The 23,963-nt window shown below is 41.1% G+C and overlaps 1 protein-coding gene across 3 annotated transcripts in view; it reads right to left on the minus strand.

Moving 5' to 3' along the window:
* Positions 1-260: 260 nt before the first annotated feature.
* PELI1 (pellino E3 ubiquitin protein ligase 1) overlaps positions 261-23,963 on the minus strand; it is a 127,918-nt gene continuing 104,215 nt past the window's right edge. For all 3 annotated transcript variants that reach the window (XM_082250162.1, XM_082250160.1, XM_082250161.1), the window contains 5 exons: positions 14,272-14,401; positions 12,724-12,825; positions 11,090-11,287; positions 6,157-6,345; positions 261-1,892 (listed from right to left, as the gene is read on the minus strand). In XM_082250162.1, the coding sequence (XP_082106288.1) occupies positions 1,326-1,892; positions 6,157-6,345; positions 11,090-11,287; positions 12,724-12,825; positions 14,272-14,401 (1,186 nt within the window). In that variant the 3' untranslated portion in view covers positions 261-1,325. The remainder of the gene's footprint in view (positions 1,893-6,156; positions 6,346-11,089; positions 11,288-12,723; positions 12,826-14,271; positions 14,402-23,963) is intronic.

Genomic DNA, 23,963 nt, shown 5'->3' on the forward strand with positions numbered 1-23,963 from the left:
ATTATAGATACGGTAGTTTGGTTTTGGATTGCTAAATAATGCAAGCCTTGCTTAGCATGTTCGGGCCACAGACTGTGACAGGTACACTTTAAAACACTTTATGCATTAATTCAGGTCCGTGTGTGATTACATGACCTGAAATCTTCATATAGGGGTTCAGTTTTGCTTTTAGAAAACAATCAGCTAAAAATTAGAACTAGTATTTCAGCTATCTTTGTAGTTAGTTTTCCTGAGTGTGTGCAAAAAGAAACTTGAGAAAGAAAGGTTGCTTGTGTATTTCTCTGTTAAAAAGCCACAAAACACTCCACCCATTAAATGGGTATTTTACCTATCCAGCTGAGAACAAGCTGTGTTAAAGCTAATGCTACAATCATAAAACATGCAAGGGATAAAATAGAATTAAAAGAAAAAAAAAAACTAAACTACAAACTTTTTCTGGAACATGAAATTTACAGTTTATCACAATGATGTAGGCTCCAGTAAAAATATGCAACGTCCCCGAGAAAAATACATTTGTACAAAACATTCTAATCTTATCTGCTCGAACATGTTTTTTGTGATTTAATGAAACCCAAGAAATGGCTCAAAAAAGGATAAATAGATCATGTCACAAGCAATATTATTTCAGAAATAAAAATATGAATTCAAAATAACAGAGATAAATAAAACCCTGAAATGTATGCAAACAATTATGAGCGCCTGTTAAGACTAACCAAGGACGACGTGATTGAAATCGAATATTTACAGACCCCTCAGACCCCACTTATGATCTCCTAGCTGTCACGATTCAGTGATAAAACGGGCTAATCCCATGATCGAATAATGAAAACAGGGATAAGGAAAGATTGTCCATATTGGTATTTTCTGATATTGTCCCAGCTACTTTATGCATCCAAAGTACATGGGGCAGTTTATAGGACAATGCTATTAGGTCATTGGCGTTTTCCATACTAAAGATAAATATAAAACTGTTGTATGCTATATTTTACAATGCGTGTTGAATTGTAAACTAATGTAGTTTGAGCTGACTATACTCCCCAGTTTTCCAAAATAATTTAATACTGAGGTGGGTCATTCAGAAATATTAAATGAAGGCATTTAAATCAAATCTGCATAATCCCGGTTTGAAACATCTGCTTGCAAACAGAAAAAAAAAGTTTAATCACTGCGTCTTGTGTTTCACAACGTTCGGAGCTCCTGTAGCTTTTAGCTCTGTATTATGCAAACTTTGCCAATAGGTCTTGACAACTTTGAGAAGACCGGCCAGCGGGAAGCAAACCAAACCTTTCTTAGCTTATGCGCTCAATGCAAGCCCGAAAGATGTGCTAGTCTAGAGGTCCTTGGAAAATGAGTCTGATATATCCTTGTTCTCCTGCAAGCTGGTGTGCGCAGAATGGGCAGGCTGCATGGAAAGTATGAGTACCATGGGGAAGTGGGATCTGAGACCAGTAGGCAGTTGTTTTTTCTGAGCACACATGTCCACAAGGGCTAAAGGCATGAGTGGGAGGGCCTGCATCCACATAAAATCCAGCTTCACATCCCAGCCATAGTGGAACATAGGGCCCCACAGAGCGACACATTGGACACTCCCGGTCCTTCCCATCCCGCTCTTCTTTGTTTCCCCAGTTATGGTAGCCGTGCACATGGCCGCAGGTCAGGTATACCCAAGGCTGTTTCTCATCAACAACATCCTTCCTCTTCATACTAGGAAAAGCCAGTGTATTAAAACCAACAGGACACTGAGGTCGTGCTGCATTGATCTCCTGTCTCAGTGCTTCCAAGTGTTTTACGGTTGGAGTTCTGGACAGCCCTTCAGCAGTGCGCCATAACAAAGTAGCTCCACAAAGATCAATGAGGGAACCATCTTGAAGCTCATTGCTTTCATTTTCCACCTGTTAAACATAAAGATTCCAGTCATTCCTGTTCAAAACACAACCTTTATGCATCTATTTTATAAACTACCTATGTAGTTAAAACATTTCTCAGACATCCACAGGGACATTTCTGCATGAATGATGTGTAGGTAGTGGAAAGTTAGCTGTAAGAGGACTGGAAGGTGGAAGTGGTCGGTCCAGGGCCTTCCAAATGTATTAAGAGGTATAAAGGATATGATAAATGTTTCAACTGAGATCCCACTCAACCTTGACTACTCTATAAAAGGAACCTATTTAAATATCTTTACTCAAATCATTTCTTAATGTTTTACACAGGAAGAATAGAAGAATTAGGACCCCTGTAAGGTTATTTGGGTGTACCTGCTGGGGTGATTCAATCTCTCTATCCCTGAACTTCATAGAGACTGGAGCAGACAGAGTTTTCTAAAGTGTCTCATGCATTCTAAAAGTGGTGAAGATACCTTTATTTTTTCTAAGAAATTTATTTAAAAAAAAAACAAAAAAACACACACGTTCTATAGGTATTTCCTATCTTGTTCATTTATATCTTTTTCATTACTGTGATGTATATGCACTTGTTTAACGGTATTGTGAAATTCTAATGCTATCTATTGTACCACAGATGTTGTATTTGAAAATTTTTCAATAAACGTTTTTAATCAAAAAGAATGCGTCAAAATTAATTTACTGGTCTACAACTTGTACTTGAATTTTGCTAATGCTGCGCCACTTTTAGAATGCATGCAAGATACTTTTGCATGCGACAACGTGAGACAGTTTTTCTCTCTGTATGCTAAAAGAGAATTGGTCTTACTTAGCTCCATTTTTACATTTGGTGCATTAAATGCAAGAAAATGTGGCACATTTAAAGTGACACAATGTAAAAGTGGCGCATTTCAATTTCAACTATATGAATTTGGTGCATGAGTCTGTCAGAACCAAAAGTGTCGTAAATGCTTCATGAATTCGGTCAATACATTAAACAAGAGGGATTAACGCCAGGAAAGTGCTTGCAGCAGCTTTATTAAATCCCCCCCCCCCCCCCCATGTGTCTTGGTGACCATCATCACTTTGTCAGAAAGTCAAAGAAAATCTCACATTTTATGTCAGCCTCCACAATAGAAGGTGTGGGAAAATCCTCTAATGGCGACAGCTGTTCTGGTTAGAAATGTGCCAGAAAAGATTTTCTGGCACACCGTTCTTACCAAAACAATTTTGGGATTCTTGTAACAGGAAGTGGAGCAAAATCTCCCCAAAAAAGACAGCATAAAAAAGAATTTGAGCTATTCCCTACTCTGCCCAAAACAAAAATGTTTAGTCAAGAGTAACAGGTTAAACTTTCCTTCTGATACATGTCTAGATAATAAATTAACTATAAAAAACCAAGAGCAGGTAGTCATCTGTTCAGGACCCTTCAAGTTAATTATCAGATAAACCCATTTGGAGATCATACAAAAAGATGCATTTAATCAATATGTGCCTACAGCATCAGAGGAAAATAGATAAAACAGATTATAAATGACAGTAACCGTCATTTGTTGTTCAAGTTTAGATTATCTAAAGTCTATTTTCTTGTTGCTGCTGGTTTTCATGTTAAAAAGTTTACCCTTGCTTAATTATATGGCAGTATACTGTATATGTAATTTTTGTATTCTGGAGAAATTATAAAAACATGTTATAAGGTAATGAAGAAATGGAGAATGGTAAAAGCAGGTAGAGAAATAGTACCCCCAGATGCACTAGCAAGTAGAGGGGGAGGGTTTAGTGTAATCCAGTGGTACCCTTCAGCCAAAATGGAGCTGGGAACCCAGAACAGCCCATTGCAATAATGTAAAAAGGGAGAAGAAAGGAGGTGATAGATGCACCTCAGAGGGCTGCAACAAACTGGGCTCACACAGAGTTACCGAGCAAAAGAAGAATATAAACTTTATTGGTGGTGGAAACAAGCAAGTCATAAAATTCCTGTAGACAATCAGAGATTGAAACAGACATAGGCAGATAATTGACCCTGACAACCCGTGGGAGTGTCAGATGGTCTTCACACTGAGACGTCCCAACCCACCCAATTACCCAGCCTATATCCATCCTGGCTTAGAGGTATTTTCATTTACTAGGCACAACGCATTTTCAAGCATGGATGAAGCACCTTTACTACTCATTTGGCAAATACTGAAAAATTAACAAATCATCTCTGCAAATCCATCTCATCAATAATTCAAAGTTGTTGATCCCTAACCTGATCCTATCATGCTACATTTGAATTCCAGGCTTTGGACAGATTTGTGATTCAGTTTTTGGCCAACCAGGCACGTTGAGAGTCCACTTGCTTTTAGGAATATTAGATGTTTACGGTGTTTGTCACTAATCCATCTTACACATGTGTTTAACTTTTCCTTTTCAGCATTCCAGTGGTTCTCATTTTGTGGTCAATTGTGAGTACACCAACACGGCAACATCAACACCACCAGCTGGTGGTGAATTCAGGTTGCAGAGTTGGGGTGTGTTGAGCACAGTCTCCCAGATAGGTGGTAGTGAAGAAGCGTCAAGATTTGACCGATCACTCCCTATACTCGGAGCACAGTGCCTCCACCTGGGTAATCGGGTGGGTTGGGACGTCTCAGTGTGAAGACCATCTGACACTCCCACGGGTTGTCAGGGTCCATTATCTGCCTATGTCTGTTTCAATCTCTGATTGTCTACAGGAATTTTATGACTTGTTTGTTTCCACCACCAATAAAGTTTATATTCTTCTTTGGCACGGTAACTCGGTGTGAGCCCAGTTTGTTGCAGCCCTCTCAGGTGCATCTATCACCTCCTTTCTTCTCCCTTTTTATGTTATAAGGTAACTTCTAAAGTTCATCAGAAAATCAGGTTTCTTCCAAAGTAACATTTGAAGCGAACATGAGGCCCCATGGAATATTTCTCCATTTTATAATCTTTTTCTTTTTGTTTTTACAATGTACTGAAATAAATGAAAAGTACAAGGGTATCTGTTATCCAATACCAACACATTTAATTGTGCTAAGCACAAAGAGACATGTAACAACGTTATTACTTAATAAAATATAAGTGTATTTTTCATTTATAGCAATAAGATACATGAAGAACAGCTGTAGACCGAGATCAATGACAAATCAGCATAGCGGTGTTTACAAAATATTCAGTAGAAACCCTATAGCTGCCAGTATCCTTATTTTCTTCAGGGTCTTCAATCTGATAATATTAAAGTAGTTCTAAAGCCTCAAGGTTTTTTACCTTATTGCATTCTATGCATTAAGGTAACAAAAAACCTTCTGTTCTGCATTAGCTCCCCAACCCCCACCTTATTTTTACCTGAGCCAGTCCTGATCCAGCTCTTGCTCTCCTCATTGGGCAGGTAGATAGCAGTTGCAGCCATTGGCTCCCATTAACGTCAATCAAATGCTGTGATAAGGGAGCAGGGGCAGAGCCGAGTAACCTAGTCTTTTCAATAGATGCGGACTGGGTGGCTCAGGAGTGAGCACGCACAAGTGCCCCCATGGAAAGCCAATTTCCATTGGGGAACTCGCCAAAGAGGAGGAGGGGCCTGAAAAGCTGACCGGGGACCCCTGAAAAGGATGATCGGAGGTTTTGCGCAAAGCAGGTATGTATAACAGGTTTGTATTTTAATTAAAAGAAAAACAAACAAGAGTTTAATGTCGCTTTAAAATTCAGGTCAAACCCTCTTGCTCATTGCTTTCTTGCCCAAGCTCTAAAAGGCATGCTCTACAAAATTTGGTGAGAAAACCCTGCAGTCCAAGCCAGAAGCACTATGAAAAGCCTGCTAAATCCACCTAAAACCTATTATATTAAATTCAAGATCAAAAAAGGTAAAATACTTAAAAAAACTTAAATATTACACGAATAGCTCCACAGTGGTTGAAGCCGACTTCACATGCCAGCCCTTTGCGGCTCAATCTGTCACAGAGCAGCCCCGTTATATAAAGGAAAATATGTTAAGATGAATCATCATCCAACATTCATTTTTTTCCATGGAGGAACAGTATGTTCTATGCTTGATGAAATTCACTTGAAAAGTGCTATAAATAAATTTAAAGCATGAGAAAACCAACTTTAAATTAAAAAAGTAATCTAATCAAATAAACATTGCATTTTACAGCCTCAATAAAGCAGATTCTCAGAAGGAAAATCTTAAAGAAAAAAAAACAAAAAAAACAAAAACAAAAAAGATGATCCCTTAGCGGTTAAACTGACAGAAGAAAGGCTGTTGGGTGGCACATACCATCTTTCCTCTCTGCTGAGCCGAGCGGGTCTCTCTTAGGCTAAACACATTCCCACATACGGATATCTCTCTCCACACCCCTGGCTTAGAGTCCTCCGTGAATCCGTTGCGTGGATGCATAACAAGGACTCCATTTGTCGTTAACCCATCCATCTGCCCATCTATCGTCTTCCATTTGGCAGCCTTTTCCTATTACAAGGAAAGAAGCCAGGAACAATCACACACGGTTTAAAGAACATCACATGCTGCAGAGAAATTAAGGAAGAACTCTTCTTCTAATGGGGAACAAAATCTGAAAATTTCAAATACAGGTGTCACTACAGTAGCTACACTTTTAAGTACTCTCCTTGTTATTAAAGACAACTGAAATGCAATCCAGATCTGACATCCTGGCAACATTTTTTTGCTGTTGCACATCCCTTCTGCTCCAAAATGAAGAGTAACTTCTAAACTATCAAATTTGCAGCTGTATTGTTTAAGAAACACCGTAAAGGAGGCAGATCGGAAAGGAAACACACTTGCCCCAGTTTTAGAGATAGCAGTGTACCTGCAGCACATACCTGCAGCAGCTTCCAAACCCAGGTATGGTTGAATGCCAGGCTGATCCAACAGAAAAATCTCTTAATACTTCTGATTAGTTTTGGAATTTGCACCCAAGCCTTATCTTCTTCCATCTCTCTTGGCCCATCACTATGATGGGCAGCCTCACTAACCAACTGGAGTACACAGGAGGTGAACAAGCTTTGGCACTACAAGACGTTTTGAAGCTTTGTTTGTCAAAACTGCTTGACATTCAGCCAGGGTACCCCTAAGGCCCCTTTAATATGGGCACTGTCAGGCTGCAAAAACATGCCACTGAGGTGCATTTTTAACCCGCCTCAGCTGCCTGCTAAAACCAGAAAATAGTTGCAGAACAGACCCATACATACATATATATATATATATATATATATATATAAAAACACACAACTCATAGAGGTGGATAGGGCAGTCATTCAACCGCATCCAATGGACACAGTTGCAGTGCTGTACAGAGGGATTTCAATGTGAAATTCTTATGCAAACAGGCATGCAAAAGGTGGTATATATCGGCTCCTGATTCCCTGCTAACCTCATAGCAGCTACTACTCGCAATGTGATCCATGCTAGTCAGCAGCTAGCTCCACGTGAAAGAGGCCTGGGTACTGCACTTTATACCTGTGCCAATGCCAGGGAGGCAGCTGCAGGTATGTGTAGGTACAACCCCAAACCCAAAAAGGTTGAAACGCTGTGTAAAATCTGCATAAAACAGAATGCAATGGATTTTCAAATCTCAAACCCATATTTTATTCACATCAGAAAACATTTCAAATGTTTAAACTGAGAAAATGTACCATTTTAGGAAAAAAATAAGGTAATTTTTTAAATGATGGCAGCAACACGTCTCAAAAAAGTTAGGACAGGGCAACAAAAAGCTGGAAAGTATGTGGTACTAACAAGGAAAAGCTGGAATAATATTTTGCAACTAATTAGGTTAATTGGCAACAGGTCAGTAACATGACTGGGTATAATAGGAGCATATTCGAGAGCGTCTCAGAAGTAAAGATGGGCAGAGGTTACCCAATCTGTTAAAGGCTACGTCTAAAAATTGTATAATGTTCCTCAATGTAAAAGTGCAAAGACATTAAATATATATTATCATCTACAGTACATAATATCAAAAGATTCAGGAGAAATCTCTGTGCAAGGTATAAGCATGAAACGCAATATTGCATGCCTATGATCTTTGGGCCCTCAGATGGTACTGCATTAAAAACAGACAGGATTCTGTGATGGACATCACTGCAAGGACTCAGGAATATTCCAAAAATCACTGTCTGTGAACACAGTTTGCTGTTCCATCCACAAATGCAAGGTAGAGCTCTATAATGCAAAGAAGCCATATCTGAACATGGTCAAGTAATGCTACTGTCTTCTCTGGGTGGCCAAAGCGCATTAAAAACGGTCTGTTGCAAATTTGAAAAGTATGCTCTGGTCAGGCAAATCAAATTTGACATTATTTTTGGCAACCATGGGCACCGCAGTCTCCAAGCTAAAAAGGAGAGGGACCTTCCAGCTTGCCATCAGCGCTCAGTTCAAAAGCCTGCATCTCTGATGGTATGGGGGTGCATTAGAGCATTTAGAATTGCAGCTTGCACATCTGGAAAAGTACCATGTTGAAAGATATATCCAAGTTTTAGAGCAGCATATGCTCTCATCCAGACAATGGGGTTGATTTACTAAAGGTAAATAATCTATGCACTGCAAGTGCAGTTGCTCTAGATCTGAGGGGAACATGCAAGGAAAATAAACAGCATTTTTGCATGCATATGATTGGATGATAGCAATCAGGAGAGCTTCCCCTCAGATAAGAGCAACTGCACTTGCAGTGGACTTGAAGTTCACAGTAAATTTGCCTTTAGTAAATCAACCTCCATGTCTTTTTCAGGGAAGGACTTCATATTTCAGGAGGACAATGCTAAACCACATATTGCATCTATGACATGGCTTCGTAGCAGTAGAGTCCTGGTGCTTTACTGGCCTGCCTGCAGTCCAAACCTTTCACTAATTAAAAATATTTGGCATATCTTGAAATGAAAAATACAACAAAGACGACCCAGGACAGTTGAGCAGTTAGAATCTTAATCAGGCAAGAACGGGACAACATTCCTCTCTCAAAACTCCAGTAAATTGCCTCCTATGTTCCCAGACATTTACAGAGTGTTGTTAAAAGAAGACAAGATGCTACATTGTGGTAAACATGGTGCTGCTCCAACTTTTTTTGAGACGTATTGATATTAATTTCACAATTGCCTTATTTTTTTCTTAAAATTGTACATTTTCCCAGTTTAAACATTTGATAGGTTTTATATTTTCTACTATGAAAAAAATATGGGTTAATGAGATTTGCAAATTGCATTCTGTTATTATGTAGATTTTACAGTGTCCCAATTTTTTTGAAATCGAGGTTGTACTTCTAGGTGCAAACAGAGAGGTACAGCCATGAGTATTCATTTATTTAGAGAAAGGGGAAGAACAGCGAGCTGCAGGATAACTGCAATGGTGTCAGCTTACCTGCAGGAGTAGCAATGGTGATCATGGTTTTCTCTAGGGATAGACCGATATGGTTTTTTCAGGGCCTGTACCTATACCGATATTTTGGTCACAACGTATTGGTATTGGCCGATATTTTGAACATTTAAAGTTTTGAAAAATAAAGACAACTTTTGACACAAATCTGGTACTGAACATGTTAATTTTTGTTTAATGCTTAATGGCTGGCTTGCTGGCACCCTGTGGTGGGAGGCTAGCTGTCTGGCACTCTGTGGTGGGTGGCTGGCTGTCTGGCACTCTGTGGTGGGTGGCTGGCAGGAACCCTGTGGTGGGTGGCTGGCTGTCTGGAACCCTGCGGTGGGTGGCTGGCTGTCTGGAACCCTGCGGTGGGTGGCTGGCTGTCTGGAACCCTGTGGTGGGTGGCTGGCTGTCTGGAACCCTGTGGTGGGTGGCTGGCACCCTATGGTAGATGGGTGGCTGGCACAGGGGCTGTGGGTGGCTGGCTGGTACTGGGACTGTGGGCGGCTGGCTGGTACAGTGCCTGTGGCTGGCTGGCACCCTGTCTTTGGGTGGCTGGCTGCCTGGCACCCTGTGGTGGGTGGCAGGCTGGCTGGCACCCTGTGGCGGGTGGCAGGCTGGCACAGGGGCTGTGGGAGGCTGGCTGGTACAGGGCCTGTGGGTGGTTGGCTGGCACAGGGCCTATGGGTGGCTGGCTGGTACAGGGCCTGTGAGTGGCTGGCTGGCTGGTACAGGGCCTGTGAGTGGCTGGCTGGCTGGTACAGGGCCTGTGAGTGGCTGGCTGGCTGGTACAGGGCCTGTGAGTGGCTGGCTGGCTGGTACAGGGCCTGTGAGTGGCTGGCTGGCTGGTACAGGGCCTGTGAGTGGCTGGCTGGCTGGTACAGGGCCTGTGAGTGGCTGGCTGGTACAGGGCCTGTGGGTGGCTGGCTGGCTGGTACAGGGCCTGTGGGTGGGTGGCTGGCTGGTACAGGGCCTGTGGGTGGGTGGCTGGCTGGCTGGTACAGGGCCTGTGGGTGGCTGGCTGGCTGGTACAGGGCCTGTGGGTGGCTGGCTGGCTGGTACAGGGCCTGTGGGTGGCTGGCTGGCTGGTACAGGGCCTGTGGGTGGCTGGCTGGCTGGTACAGGGCCTGTGGGTGGCTGGCTGGCTGGTACAGGGCCTGTGGGTGGCTGGCTGGTACAGGGCCTGTGGGTGGCTGGCTGGTACAAGGCCTGTGGATGTCTGGCTGGCACCATGCTGCTGTGGGTGGGTGTATGGCTGTGATAAACTCCCGCGAGACTAGTCCCAACTCCAGACGAGGCTGTCCAAGGCGATATCGGCCAGTTCCGGGGCCGATAAGTGCATATCGGCCGCCGATATATCTGCCTTGCCGATAATCGGTCTATCCCTAGTTTTCTCACCTGTCTGACCAATAATATCCCCCCTTATAATAGTTAGCTAGAGTGGTCTGAAAGTACCAGAGACATGATATTGCTGCTTATTCTGGCTGAAAATTATACAACAATTCTTATTACTGGGTAATTGTAAAGAAGTTTTAAAAATCCCAAAAAGCCAATTCCTTACCTGTTAAGCCATGCACTTACTGGTAAGCTCTCTCTTTTTGTATAATCTATGATTTCCGTTAACACAATGCTTTAACATGACCCTTCCAGAAGTACCACAAACAACATCTACATCCCCAAGCTTGCACCTTTACAGCATTAGATTTATAATTAAGGTACATGGTGACATTTAAATTCTTCCACATGTACTTGACTAAAAGAGAAAAAAGGACCCCAAAAATTGGAAAGTTTTCTCAACTGACTGGGGATAATCATCTTCAAATAATGAAAATAAATTGTTTACCCCAAGGAAAATATTCTTAGAAGAGTCGAAGCCTGCAGCGTATATTCTGGCAGTAAATGGAGGATTTCGTTCACAAATAATTCTGCATGCGAATCTGGAGATGGTGCTTTGTACAGACTGTGTATCGGAGTTGCTCTGGCTTCCTGGAACTGTGTCAGTTACCACAAAATCAATAGGGCTTTCTGTTGACCTTCCAATCTAGAAATGCATTAGAAGAGAGATAGGAATCATTGTACAGAAAGAAACAGCAAAATACAGAGAATGACTTGTCAAGACAACGATGGCATTGTCATGGCTGAGTATTGCGAAGATGAAATCTCTAGACGATCAAAAGGAAGTCTACAGTAACTTGCCATGATGTTTCATTCATTTACTAAAGCTGTGGAATAAACTGTAGCTGAAAATGAGAGAGGGAGGGGATAGAAATGACTAATTTTCTCTGACCCAGATTATTATGCTGCACACATGCATTATGACCATTCTTTACCCTTTTTATGATAAAGCTGCAACACATTACACAGAGTTGTGCCTCAAAGTCATTAAGGCTCGGTTCACACTAGTGCGACTTGTGATGCAAATTCGCAGGACAAGTCAAAACCCATTTATTGGCACCCGTTCCAAGGCATGTGACCAAAGTCGAAGCATCTTTAAAAGGGTTCCTGTACTATTTTGATAAGAAGTTTCTTGCGACTTGAGTGCCATAGAGTGTAATAAGTCACATTAAAGTGGCACTGCACTAGTGTGAACCGAGCCTAAAGGTTTACAAAAAGGTGTTAATGCACAAAGTAACAAATTAAGCAATTTTACCCTAAGTTGCTGATCATGACCACCAATTTTTTCCTACAGCCTACAGTCTATATTTGACTGCCAACCAATGGAAATCAAATGGTTCTATGAAATGAATGAAACCCGCTAATTGCCTGCAAGTGTCAGAGCATACAGCCATTGTAAAATTGTGCCCAAAGCTCATTTGCAAATGTTGATGTGCTGCTAAAGCCAGCCATAGACAGTTTGAATCTTGGCTGACTCAGCAGGGACAAAACGGAGATTTGAACTATGTATGGACAGGCAAATTTGACAGGCAGTTTACTGTCATTTAGACTTTAGGGGGGCCAGAATATTGCCAGGGAGAGTAGAACATTCCACAACATGAATGGTAGTGGGAGTAAGAAATCACTTAATGCCTGTGGTCAGAGAAGGGAAAAAATATTGGCCTCTTTCTTGTTGGTAATGTGGGAGGCAAAGTGTGCCATCGCTGGTGTCATTGAGACAAATAGTGCCCCATTGCTGGTGTCAGAGGGAGGAATTGTACCCCAAGAGCTGTTTAAATGAAAGCAAAGGACAACGTTTGGCCTGTGGGTCACAATTTGGGGACCACCAACACAGTCCATTAGAAAGCCTCCAGTTGTTGCAGAAAGGGGCACTCAAACCTCACATACAGACTTACTATTCCAAGCGTATGATCTACTACTCTGAAAAAAAAAAAAAAAAAACGATTGAAAAAGTATTTTATTAGGTTCACTATACATTCAACAATAATAGACAATTTGGGGTTTTAAATCAAGTTAATAAATACAAATTGTGGCTTAATGTCTATTGTATTGAGGCAGAAAACCTTTGTTGAAGATTCTTACCTGAAACATGTCTGTGTTGCTGTCATGGGTGTATTCCACCACCACAGTCTGTGCCCTTGACAAAGTGTAGGATATACTATGCTGGTCCTTGTTACTTATTGCCTGAAACAAAAATGTGTATAACAATAAGCAAGAACATTGACATGCAGCAGCAAAAGGCACCAAAGACCCCATATTAGTACATTATTTGAAAAGGTATAATTTTTGAAATCAAACAACTGGCTTCTTGGTGAAGTGTGCTAAACACTAGACTAAGCAGATAAACATTTTCCCATCAAGCACTCTTCTGTTGTGGCTTTACCTAAACGTCAGAAGAGAACCCCTAGAAAATACCTAAGGCTAAGAGACCTAGGTTTTTGTAGCGCAGTGTAGAGAATGGCAGCTTTCAATAGAGATGGATCAATGATTTGGCTGTGTTGTTGTAGCTTATTTGCTGCTGTTCCAGACCTACCAAAATTTCTGCTTTAACCACTTGCCGACCGCCGCAAGTACATATACTGCGGCGGTCAGCCCCGTCCAGGCAAAGTGACGTACTGGTACGTCACTAGCCTGTCACTGGCTTGTGAGCCAAAAGTGGGCGAGCGCACGCCCGCCCGCCCCGGCTCGTTCCCTAACAAGTCAGTGTGTGTGACCGGCGGACCCGATGTCCGCCGGTCACTCGCGATCATTCGCTGGGAAGGGAGAAAGGCAGGCGGCTAATGTAAACAAGCCGCCTGTCATTCTCCCCTGTGTAAAAATGGAGATCAGACGGTTCTACTATGTAGGACCGTTGATCTCTGTTTTTACACTAGTAGCCATGTCCCATCACAGTTAGAAACACGCCCCTAGGACACACTTAACCCCTCTATCTCCAATACAGTTAACCCCTTCCCTGCCCGTGTCATTTTTACAGTAACAGTGCATATGTATAGCACTGATTACTGCAGTAATATCACTGATAACCCCAAAAGTGTCAAAAATGTCAGTCAAGGGTCCGATCTGTCCGCCGCAATGTCGCAGTCCCGGAAAAAAAAAAAAAAAATTCCAGATCGCCACCATTACTCGTTAAAAAAAAAAAAACACCAAAAATGACAAAAATCTTTCCCTTTGTTAGTAAATGCTATAACTTTTGCGCAAACCAATCAAAATACGCTTTTTGCTGAAGCTCGCACCGCGACCTCGGAGCGGCATGCACGTACTTCATATCATTGAAGTCAATGCAGGTCGCTCCACATCGCCCCAAAGTAGCTCAGGACCCTTTTTCTAAGTCGGAGCGACTTGTGTCGCTCCTATTAGAACGGGTCCTGGGCTAATCTATGGCAGGCTACCCGCGGCGACTTGTCAGGCGACCAGGTCGCCTGACAAGTCACCCCAGTGTGAACCAGCTCTAAGAGAACCACTGGCAAAAAAAAGCATAACAAATGGATTGAACCAAAAAGATGCAAAAACCAAATGCTCTTAAAGAAAGCAAAGCAACAAATCAGTTCATGTTTGTGGTTTGCACCTTTAGAAACACAAAACATTTCACAGCTTCTATTTGGGAAACTAAACAGCAATCCATTAACTTACCTTTGCTGCCTGAGGAGTACAGGCAATGTGAACAGTACTCGGCTTCACCCCATTGGCTTTAAGTCTCTTTAATAAAGCAAACCTGCTTTTCCTTCTTCCTCTGTCCCCATTCGGTAGAGAACCATTGTACCTGGAGAAAATTAAAGAACTACTGTAATTCTACAAGAGTCACTTTAGGAAGTAGTAGCATAACTTTGTAACTGCGTAATATGACAAGTTACTGAAAGGCAATGTATAACAGTTTTGTACATATTTACTTTGTTGAATAAAATACAATTTTAAAATAACATTAAAAATGTAATTATATATATATATATATATATATATTTTTTTTTTTTTTTAAAGGGTGGATGGTACTTGCTGATCCCCTCCACCCTCTTAAATTTTGTATTTTTCCTATTGTGGATGGCATGGCTTTATTCTCCTCCTGAGCGGTTTTCACCTCCAGCGGTGTCTGCCCCATATTAGCATTATATGCACATACTCTCAAGAGTAGCTATTTTAGCAAATACAAGTTGGCAAATCTGCAAGATAGAGTAGGAACTGGCCAGAGAGGGATCACTTCGACGCAGTTGTCCACCTTGTAGATGTATTGCATTTTATGGTAACTAAGAATCCCCATTTTCTAAACAAGAGTTTGCTATAGGAAAGGGTTAACAAGTGGTAACACCTACTCAGTTTCTCATGTGTTGTATACATGAAGCTATATGGACCTGAGCAGTAATTTTCCACTGCATGGTGCAGGTTGATAACTTTAAGGCCTCATGCACACAGGGCGTTTTTGCAGCTGCTTTTAGGAGCGTCAGACTTTTTTTTTTTTTTTATTTGCAGCTTAAAAACACCCCTTCATGTTATCCTATGGCCTCATGCACACACAGACGTTTTGCAGCTGTAAGTGGCATAGGCGTTTTCAAGCTGCAAAAAAAAAAACTCCAGTGCGTTCTGAGAACCAGCGTTAGAGCTGTAAAAACATCTGACGCTGCTTAATGTTGCATAACGTTGCTTATACAGCGTTAAGCCACGTTATACATTTTTTTTATGTGAAAATCAATGGTTCCCTATGGGAGCCCATTGATTTGAATGGAATTTGCATCCAAGTCAGATCAGGTTAATCCGACTTGTGGTGCGACTTGCGCTCTGAGGATCTTGAGGGGGAACTCTACGGCAAAATGGGAAAAAAATGGCGTAGGGGTCCCCGCCAGGTTCCAAACCATACCCTTATCCGAGCATGCAGTGCGGCAGGTCAGAAAAGGGGAGGGGACGAGCCACACACCCTCAACATAGGGGGGGGGGGGTGTGCTTTGAAACGGGGGAGGGGATCTGCACCACCCCACCTCAAAGCATCTTTCCCCCATGTTGATGAGGACAAGGGCCTCTTCTGACAACCCTGGGCGGTGGATGTGGGGCTCTGCCGGCAGGGGGCTTATTGGAATCTGAAAATTTTCGGCTGCAGAACGTGAAGATTGTGGAAGTCAGTGGCTGCAATATTGATGTAAGTATGCCTGTGGGGTATTGAAAGGTGGTCGCAGAAGAAAATGTCATATATTGGAGCTTACCAATCCTTAAATGTGGTGGCTGCATCGTTTTTTTTTTTTTTAATTCAGACTTTTTTTTCACCTGGTGATCTGGGCAGTAACACCCCTCCTGTCTTAAAATGTTTCCACTCTGGATGAAGGAGCAATTGAAGCTCCTTTGGAACGCAACACTGCTAATCTGGGGAAAGGTTAGTATTAGATGCACCAGTAGATTTTTAAATTTGACTAATAAAATAAAGCCGAACCCCACATAATGCTTTTTAAAGCGGAACTTATGCCGATCATACACTATACGAAAAATCGTTCAAACTCATTTTCGAAAAACTAACACTCAGCCGTGAGAGCAAACGATCGTGCCATCCTGCAATGACCGATAAATTGTTCAATGGACATAAATGAATCCGTTTTTTATTAGTTTTTTCACATATACCTGGTGCAAACAGTTTGGACGAGAAACACATTAACCTTTCAATTTATCGTTCGTTCGGCAGAAATTTCCAAACTTGTCCTTCGTTTTTCCGGCTCAAAAACGTCACAACCAATTACTGATTCATGCCCATTAACTGGCCGAGAAACTAAAATTTCGGTCGATTTTTCGGATAGTGTATGGCCAGCATAAGTCCATCAATTTATTTGCTTCCCAAAAATAATCACATTCAAGGCATGGTGGGAATGTTAACTGTTGCAGTTGGTTGTGCTCTTAACCAAACTGTCAAGCCATCAAAAGATTGGTGTCATAACTGTTCACATGTACAACACCATGATAACTGCTGATCAAACAGAGGCTAAGATGGCAACTATCTTGGCCGTAAAGGGTTTTCTTTTGACTGAATAAAAGTTGACCATTCTAAGCACTCCTGTCAGTGTTAAGTACTTTGTCTCAACCATCTAACTAGCAATTTTGCTGGATAGCTTGGTCTGTAAAGGAAGTTAGTTTAAAATTACCAGACTTTCTGGCCAGTAGAGATGGGCTCAGGCGTGTTCGGGATTCTAGCCCCAACCCACCAGGAAGCTGACACTGCACACCGTTAATCACAGGCAGTGAGACACTTCTTGGTCCGCAGCTGCACAGATCAGGAAATGTATCAATGCCTTTGATTAATGGTGTGCACTGTTCGCTTCCTGGCGGGATCAGGCAGGTGGTTTGGGACTAGGTTTCCTAACATGCCTGAGCCCATCTCTACTGGCCAGATCAACAAGTGTAAATAAAGAGGAAAAAAAAAAGGCCTAAAAAATAAAAGCATATGCAGCCACGACATCTAGGAACTGATGAGCTGAAATATATTCAATTTTGGTTTTGAGTTTATTATTACTTTAAGGATGACTGAGCAGTTTATTTTACCTATATAGTAAAAACATTGCGCAGGACTTTGGGGAACACTGCCCAAAGTGCCCATTTTCCTAAGCCTGCCACAAAAAAAAACTTGAATCATTATCAAGGGAATCTCCTTTAACACACAAACAGAACTTCAAAAAATGGAAAGGCACTATCACAACTTTGAAAGAATTAATCTGTCAGCACCAGCCAAACAGCTACCTTGATGAAACATGTACGGAAACCATTTACTTGCCAGGAAATTTGTAAAGCAATACATTGCTTAGCTATGATGTTGATTCAAAGACTTCAACAATTTAGGAGTCACTGACCAAGATGAAACATGCAAATCGATAGATCATTTTCCTCTGACTTCATTAGCCACATGCCTGTTCTGAGTCAGTAACTCAAAGTATTTGGGCCAGAGGAGGACAGGTTTTTAGGATGTAGGTCAACTTTTGTAGGCTTCATATTTCTCTCAGTGAAAGATTCCTTTTGTAAATTTCATAAGGATTTTTTTTTTCATAGTTACCCACAGTTCTTTTCCAAAAAGCTGTTTCACTTTTCCCATGAAGGGAAAAGTAACAATTTCTTGAAAGGAAACCCTCATCTGATCTACTTTTATTCACCTTCACCGGGTTTACCCACTGCTCTGTTGTGACCTCCTTCCAAAATGCAGTTCTCAGGTTTGAGTGGCGAATTGCCAGGCCCAAACATTGCTGTGGGGGACAATGGGCAAAGTGACAATCTCTGGAACAAACTTAACAAAGAGCAATAAAGGAATGTATTTTTTAACCCTGGCAACTATTAATATATGTAGAGGGAAACATAAATTGCGGCTAAACAGTTCATATATCGGAGGGTCATCAACCCAAAAACAAACAATGAAAACAGCAAAAAAGTGGGGGTGTTCAAGGCTGACCAGATGGTACGATATCCATACAAAAAATAAGGCATTAAAAACTTAGTTTTTTTTTGTACAAACATCATAAAATATAGATCACAGATCGAAACAGCACAAATTATTATAAATATTAAAAGTACATATAAGCCTAAAATAGCTGCTGTCATAATTTAAGTTGACGCTTTTCGTGGTCAATACCACTTCTTCAGGACTTTGTTTTGAAAATGAAAAATGCCTCACACAGAAAATCTTATAAATCTATAAGTCAAAAACAATATATTACAATAGGTTATAACCCATAATATAACAAAACATCTATCCAAATGAGGGGAAGGAGGATCAAGAAGGGAGGAAGATTTAAAAAAAGAAAAAACCCACAAACACGAACAACATAATTCTAAAAAAAAAAAAAAAAAAAAACGCTCAAAAGAAGAAATAGTCACATCTTCCTGGGCTGTGGGGAGGAAAATAGGGGTCAACCAATGGAGACCAGCAGATAGATGTTTTGTTATAATATGGGTTACAGTAAACCCCCGCTCCATCACGGTTCAGTTTTTGCGGTCCCGGTATATTGCGTTTTTTTTTGTAATGTTATTTTACTATATAAATCATTAAAAATGAAATATTTTTGTGTTTTCCATAGCTCTTGCGATGTTTCTCAGTATCTTTTATGTGTTTAAATGAGTTTCTATTGTTTTAAAAGTGTGTTTAAAGACCTTAAAATGCTTCTACTCGTACAGGGACAGTAAAAAAAAACATGCCTACAATGCATTTTAATAGGGTTTTTCTATTTCGCTGATTTTCACTTTTCACGGCTGGGTCCAGAACGTAACCCCCGCAATGGAGGGGGGTTTACTGTATAACATATTGTTTATTTTGTCTGTGTACCTATGCAATGTATGGATTTATATTTTTTGACTTAAAGATTAATACGATTTTCTGTGTAAGGCATCTGTCGTATGTGAAAAAGTCCTGAAAAAGCAGTTTTGATCATGAAACGCATCAATTATGACAGCAGCTATCTAGCTTATATGTACTTTTTATATTTATAATCTTTGTGCAATTTCGATCTGTGAGATATAGGTTTATGATAATGGTACAATAAAATATTGGTCATCCTTGAACATCCAACTTTTTTGTTCTCTTTCCATATATTTTTTTTTAACTTCATCCAAGTTATCTTAGCTTTCAAAACCAGTTTCCTTTTGCCAACACCTGTGTCTGATAACATCTTCTGGAGTATTCTACAGAGGCTGAAATGATTTCTTGGAGAGTAGTATAACCAGGAATTAAAACACTGTCCAGCAACCATCTATTGCAGCAGGCCTCCGCTGAGAGCTGACATGTTATAAATGTTCCAGATAAACAGACATCAATCCTTTGAAGTTCCAAATCTGTCATGCTGCTCAGTCCCAAAAATCCTGAAGATCCTGAGGGAACAGGCTTCATTGCACTTGTGACACTGTTCTCAGAAAGTCGGTTCAAAAACCAAACAAATACTTCAAAAAAGTTTCAACCAGAGACACCCTAAAGCCTAATTCCCACGTAAATACCCAAACCCCTTTTCCTCCCTGTACCTAGAATATGTTACATCAAAATCTTTTTCCAAGCAGGGTGGTCATGAAACATCTGCCCTTCTCTCAATCCTTGAACTGGAGGCATCCTTTGGGCAAAGTAGATTGGTGCATACCTGCACTAGCAGACCAATTGATGGCTATGCCTTCTGTAGTACAGACTATAGTGCATCCACAACTGTATTGACTTACATGTTGAGTGAGGCAGAGTGTCATTTAATCTGGAACTGGGACAGCAGCTATCAGAGTTTCCACAGGGGTGAATAAATGGTGAGTATTTCAGCCCAAAACTGCAATTTTAAAGTATTTTTCTTTTTTTTTTTACCACTTTGGAAGATTTACCCCCCTTTATGATTAAGCCATTTTATGTGATACAGCACTGCATTACTTTAACTGACAATTACGCTGTCATGCAACGTTGTGCCCAAAACAATTGTATGTAACTTTTTTCCCTCACAAATAGAGCCTTTGGTGGTATTTGATCACCACTGCGTTTTTATTTTTTTTTGCTATAAACAAAAAAGACTGACAATTTTGAAAAAAAAAAAAAAAAAAAAAAAAAAAAAAAAAAAACAATATTTTTTACTTTCTGCTATAAAACCTATCCAATAAAAAATTAAAAAAAAAAAAAAAAAAATCGAATTACTTCATAAATGTAGGCCAATATGTATTCTGCTACATGTTTTTTTGGTAAAACCAATTCCAATAAGCGTATATTGGTTGGTTTACACAAACATTATAGCAGGCTACAAACTATGGTATATATTTATGGAATTTTTAGTTATATATTTATTTTATGCTAGTAATGGCGGCGATCAGCGACTTATAGTGGGACTGCGATATTGCGGCGGACAATCAGACGACACTTTGCAGGAACCAGCAAAACGAATACAGCGATCAGTGCTAAAAATATGCACCATCACTGTACTAATGACACTGGCTGGGAAGGGGTTCCCAGGGGTTAAACATGTAGGGCGAACAAAAGGTTAATTGTGTGCCTAGCCAGTTTTTTTGTGTACTGTGTTAGGTGCTTTTACAAGGGGAAAAGATGGATTTTATTCCCTACTTTGCAGGGACACAAAATCCATCCCTTATTCCCTGTCAGAACAGAGATCTGTCTCATTTACATAGGCAGTTCTGTGTGTTTTACTGATGATCCGCAGGTACCTGCAGACATCTAGTGCCCGGCACCCGCAGATCGGCTTCTGCTGTAATTAATTTAGGCGGAAGTGCAGAATCACACACACGCACATATATATATATATATATATATATATATATATATATATATATATGAGGGCCGCCCTGAAGCAGTAAATCAGCTATAGGGCAGTCTGGAAGTGGTTAAAGGCTTAATATTTTTTTTTTAAACAAACATTATATATGAGGAATTTACATCCTAATTGAAGTCTTAATATTGTTATGAAGCCACAAGTAAAACATGTAAATGTAATTATATGCTTTACAACTATATCCACCTGCCTTGTGTTAAATATATTCTTGAGATCTGGAACTAGTGTTCTAATAGAGAGCAGCCGTAGATATTTTCAGTGTACATGCCCCCTGCTCAGTCCAATTACCAATGCTCACCCTAAACAGCCATGTTGATGGGGGGAGCACTGTGCAGGGGTCATGTCAAGACTGCTGCAATCTGGACCTTTGTGCTTCTTGTGACAGCAGTGGTCTGGATTTCCAGCTTGCTACCACAACAGGGCAACCTGATAAAGTTTTAAAGCACTAACCCATAATAAAAAAAAAAAAAATATATAAAAATCTTCATATGTTATGCAGCAATACTACATTGCAGTAATAAAAAGCCCATAACTACAATAGGGTTTGGAAGTGGTTGCAAACCCTTACATATACCCTGTGAAGCAACAAACTTCAGATGATACACAGAGATGAAAAAAATTCTCCTACATAGGTTGTATCTGCTTATATGGGTCTCTCGCCTCTCTACAGTCTCCCAAAACAAACATTTTACACAGTATCTGTCAGCAGCAAAAAGCAGGGGGCAGGGATCTGACATCACACACTGCAGACCTAGAGGCCAGAGCTCCATGAAATCGGACAGCTGATTGGAGGGAAGGGACACCTCCCCTAACCCCTCCAGAGCTAAATCTATGAGTCACCTTCTGTGTATTGGGGAGGGGGGCTTTTCCCAGGAGGCTGAGGAGTCAGCTTATGGCGCTTTTCCACTGCATGGAACCGAACGGTTCGGCTCGCTTTTTTGTGCTTTTCCACTGCCGGTACCCCATGGTATGGTGTAGGAACGGTTCGGTATGATACGGCGGCGCTTTTCCATTGCATGGAACCGAACGGTTCGGCTTGCTTTTGTGCTTTTCCACTGCTGGTACCGCATGGTATGGTGTAGGAACGGTTCGGTATGATACGGCGGCGCTTTTCCACCGCATGGAACCGAACAGTACGGCTCTCAAAAACAGTACCACCTCGATTGTGGTTCCAACAGGTACCATACCCGGTACCATATCCCATAATCCTTTGCATGCAGTCACTACTAGCCACTGATTGGTCAGAGAATCCCGCCCACCCCGTTGTTATCCCACCCACTTAACTTTAGTACTACTTTAGTGGAAAAGCAAACCATACCGTACTGAACCGTTCCAACACCGTACCATGCGGTACCAACAGTGGAAAAGCAAACCCGGGCCAAGCAGGGCCGAGTAGAGCCGAGCCGGTACTTGCAGTGGAAAAGTGCCATTAGAGTTCTATGTGTGACTCATTCAGACAGCAGAGCATTGAAAACCAGACTGGTGCTTTGGATTTAGGTTAGTAAACAGTACAGAAGGATATGCTTTGTTAATTTTTCATGCCTGAGGTTTACAACCACTTTAAAAATTGCTTAATATTGAGGAGATGGAGTTGGGTTTTAAAAATTAAAAGCAAGAAGTATAAGAAGGTCAGTGGGCGTTGTAAACAACAACAACTTGTAAGGTGAGATAATTAAAGAGCAGTTTAATAAAACAGACTATACAGGTTTGTAGAGAAGAACTGGGATAACATTCAAGATATGATATAATGAGTGTTAAGTCATCTACCTTCTTGGCTGCACTGGAGATTTAATACTAATATTGATTGAGTAGTTAGGTCACCGCTGTGATTACTTCATTTACTTCTCAAATAATCCTTATTAAACTTGTCTTTTTTCCTTTTTACACAACACATACATATTATTTATTACCAAGACTCTTTTCTACATTTATCTTAATATTAAGGCCCCTTTTACACTTGGAGCCCGTCGGCCTGTCTCCGCGCTGTGTGTGGAGACAGAGCTGTCAGGTCCCCGCTGTTCTCTATGAAGGAATCGGATGAGAACGGAACGCCTGCCCGTTCTCATCCGACCCCATCCGCTGAACGGATGGAAAATAGGGTTTCCATCTGTCTAGATTTGTCGGACCGGATCGGATCTCAGCGGACATGTCTCTGCTGACATCCGATGCCCCACAGAGATGCATGGGGCATCCGTTCAGATCCGCCTGAAAAACTCACAGGCGGATCTGAACGGTCCGCAAGTGTGAAAGGGGCCTTAGACTTTCTATTAACATACAGTGAATATGTAAATATTTATAAACAATAATCTACACTTTGTGACATGGTGCATTACCCTGCTGGAAGGAGCCATCAGAAGATGAGTACACTGTAGTCATAAAGATATGGACATGGTCAGCACAATACTTAGGTAGGCCATGGCTTTAAAACGATGCTCAGTTGGTACGAAGGGGTCCAAAGTGTTACAAGAAAATATCCCCCACACAATTACACCACCACTACAACTGTTGATACAAGGCAGGATGGATCCATGCTTTCATGTTGTTTATGCAAAACTCTAACCCTACCATCTGAATGTCTCAGCTGAAATCGAGACTCATCAGACCAGGCAATGTTTTTCCAATCCTCAATTGTCCAAATTTGGTGAGCCTGTGCGAATTGAAGCCACATTTTAGTCCACACAACTGCCGCTCACTGGATATTTTCTCTTTTTCGGACCATTCTCTGTAAACCCTAGAGATAGTTGTGCATGAAAATCCCAGTTTATCAGCAGTTTTTGAAATATTCAGAGCAGCCCGTCTCCACATCATATGCAGCAATGTACAAACCTCCCTTTCACATCATGGACATAAAGGATTACTTCATTTACACTCAGATGTGAATGTTAACCAACTGAATACATAAAAGCCAATAATAAATGTAGGACACATACTTGCACTTAGTATCTACATCTTATTTTATGATACCACACCTATAATAAGACAATGCAATCATGAATATCATCTAAAAAAGAAAATCTAGAGAACAGCAGCAATGTACAAAACACACCTGAACATGGGGGTCACCAAGGAAAA

Source organism: Pelophylax lessonae (genome assembly GCF_965119305.1).
Source record: "Pelophylax lessonae genome assembly, chromosome: 3".
Taxonomy (NCBI): Eukaryota; Metazoa; Chordata; class Amphibia; order Anura; family Ranidae; genus Pelophylax; species Pelophylax lessonae.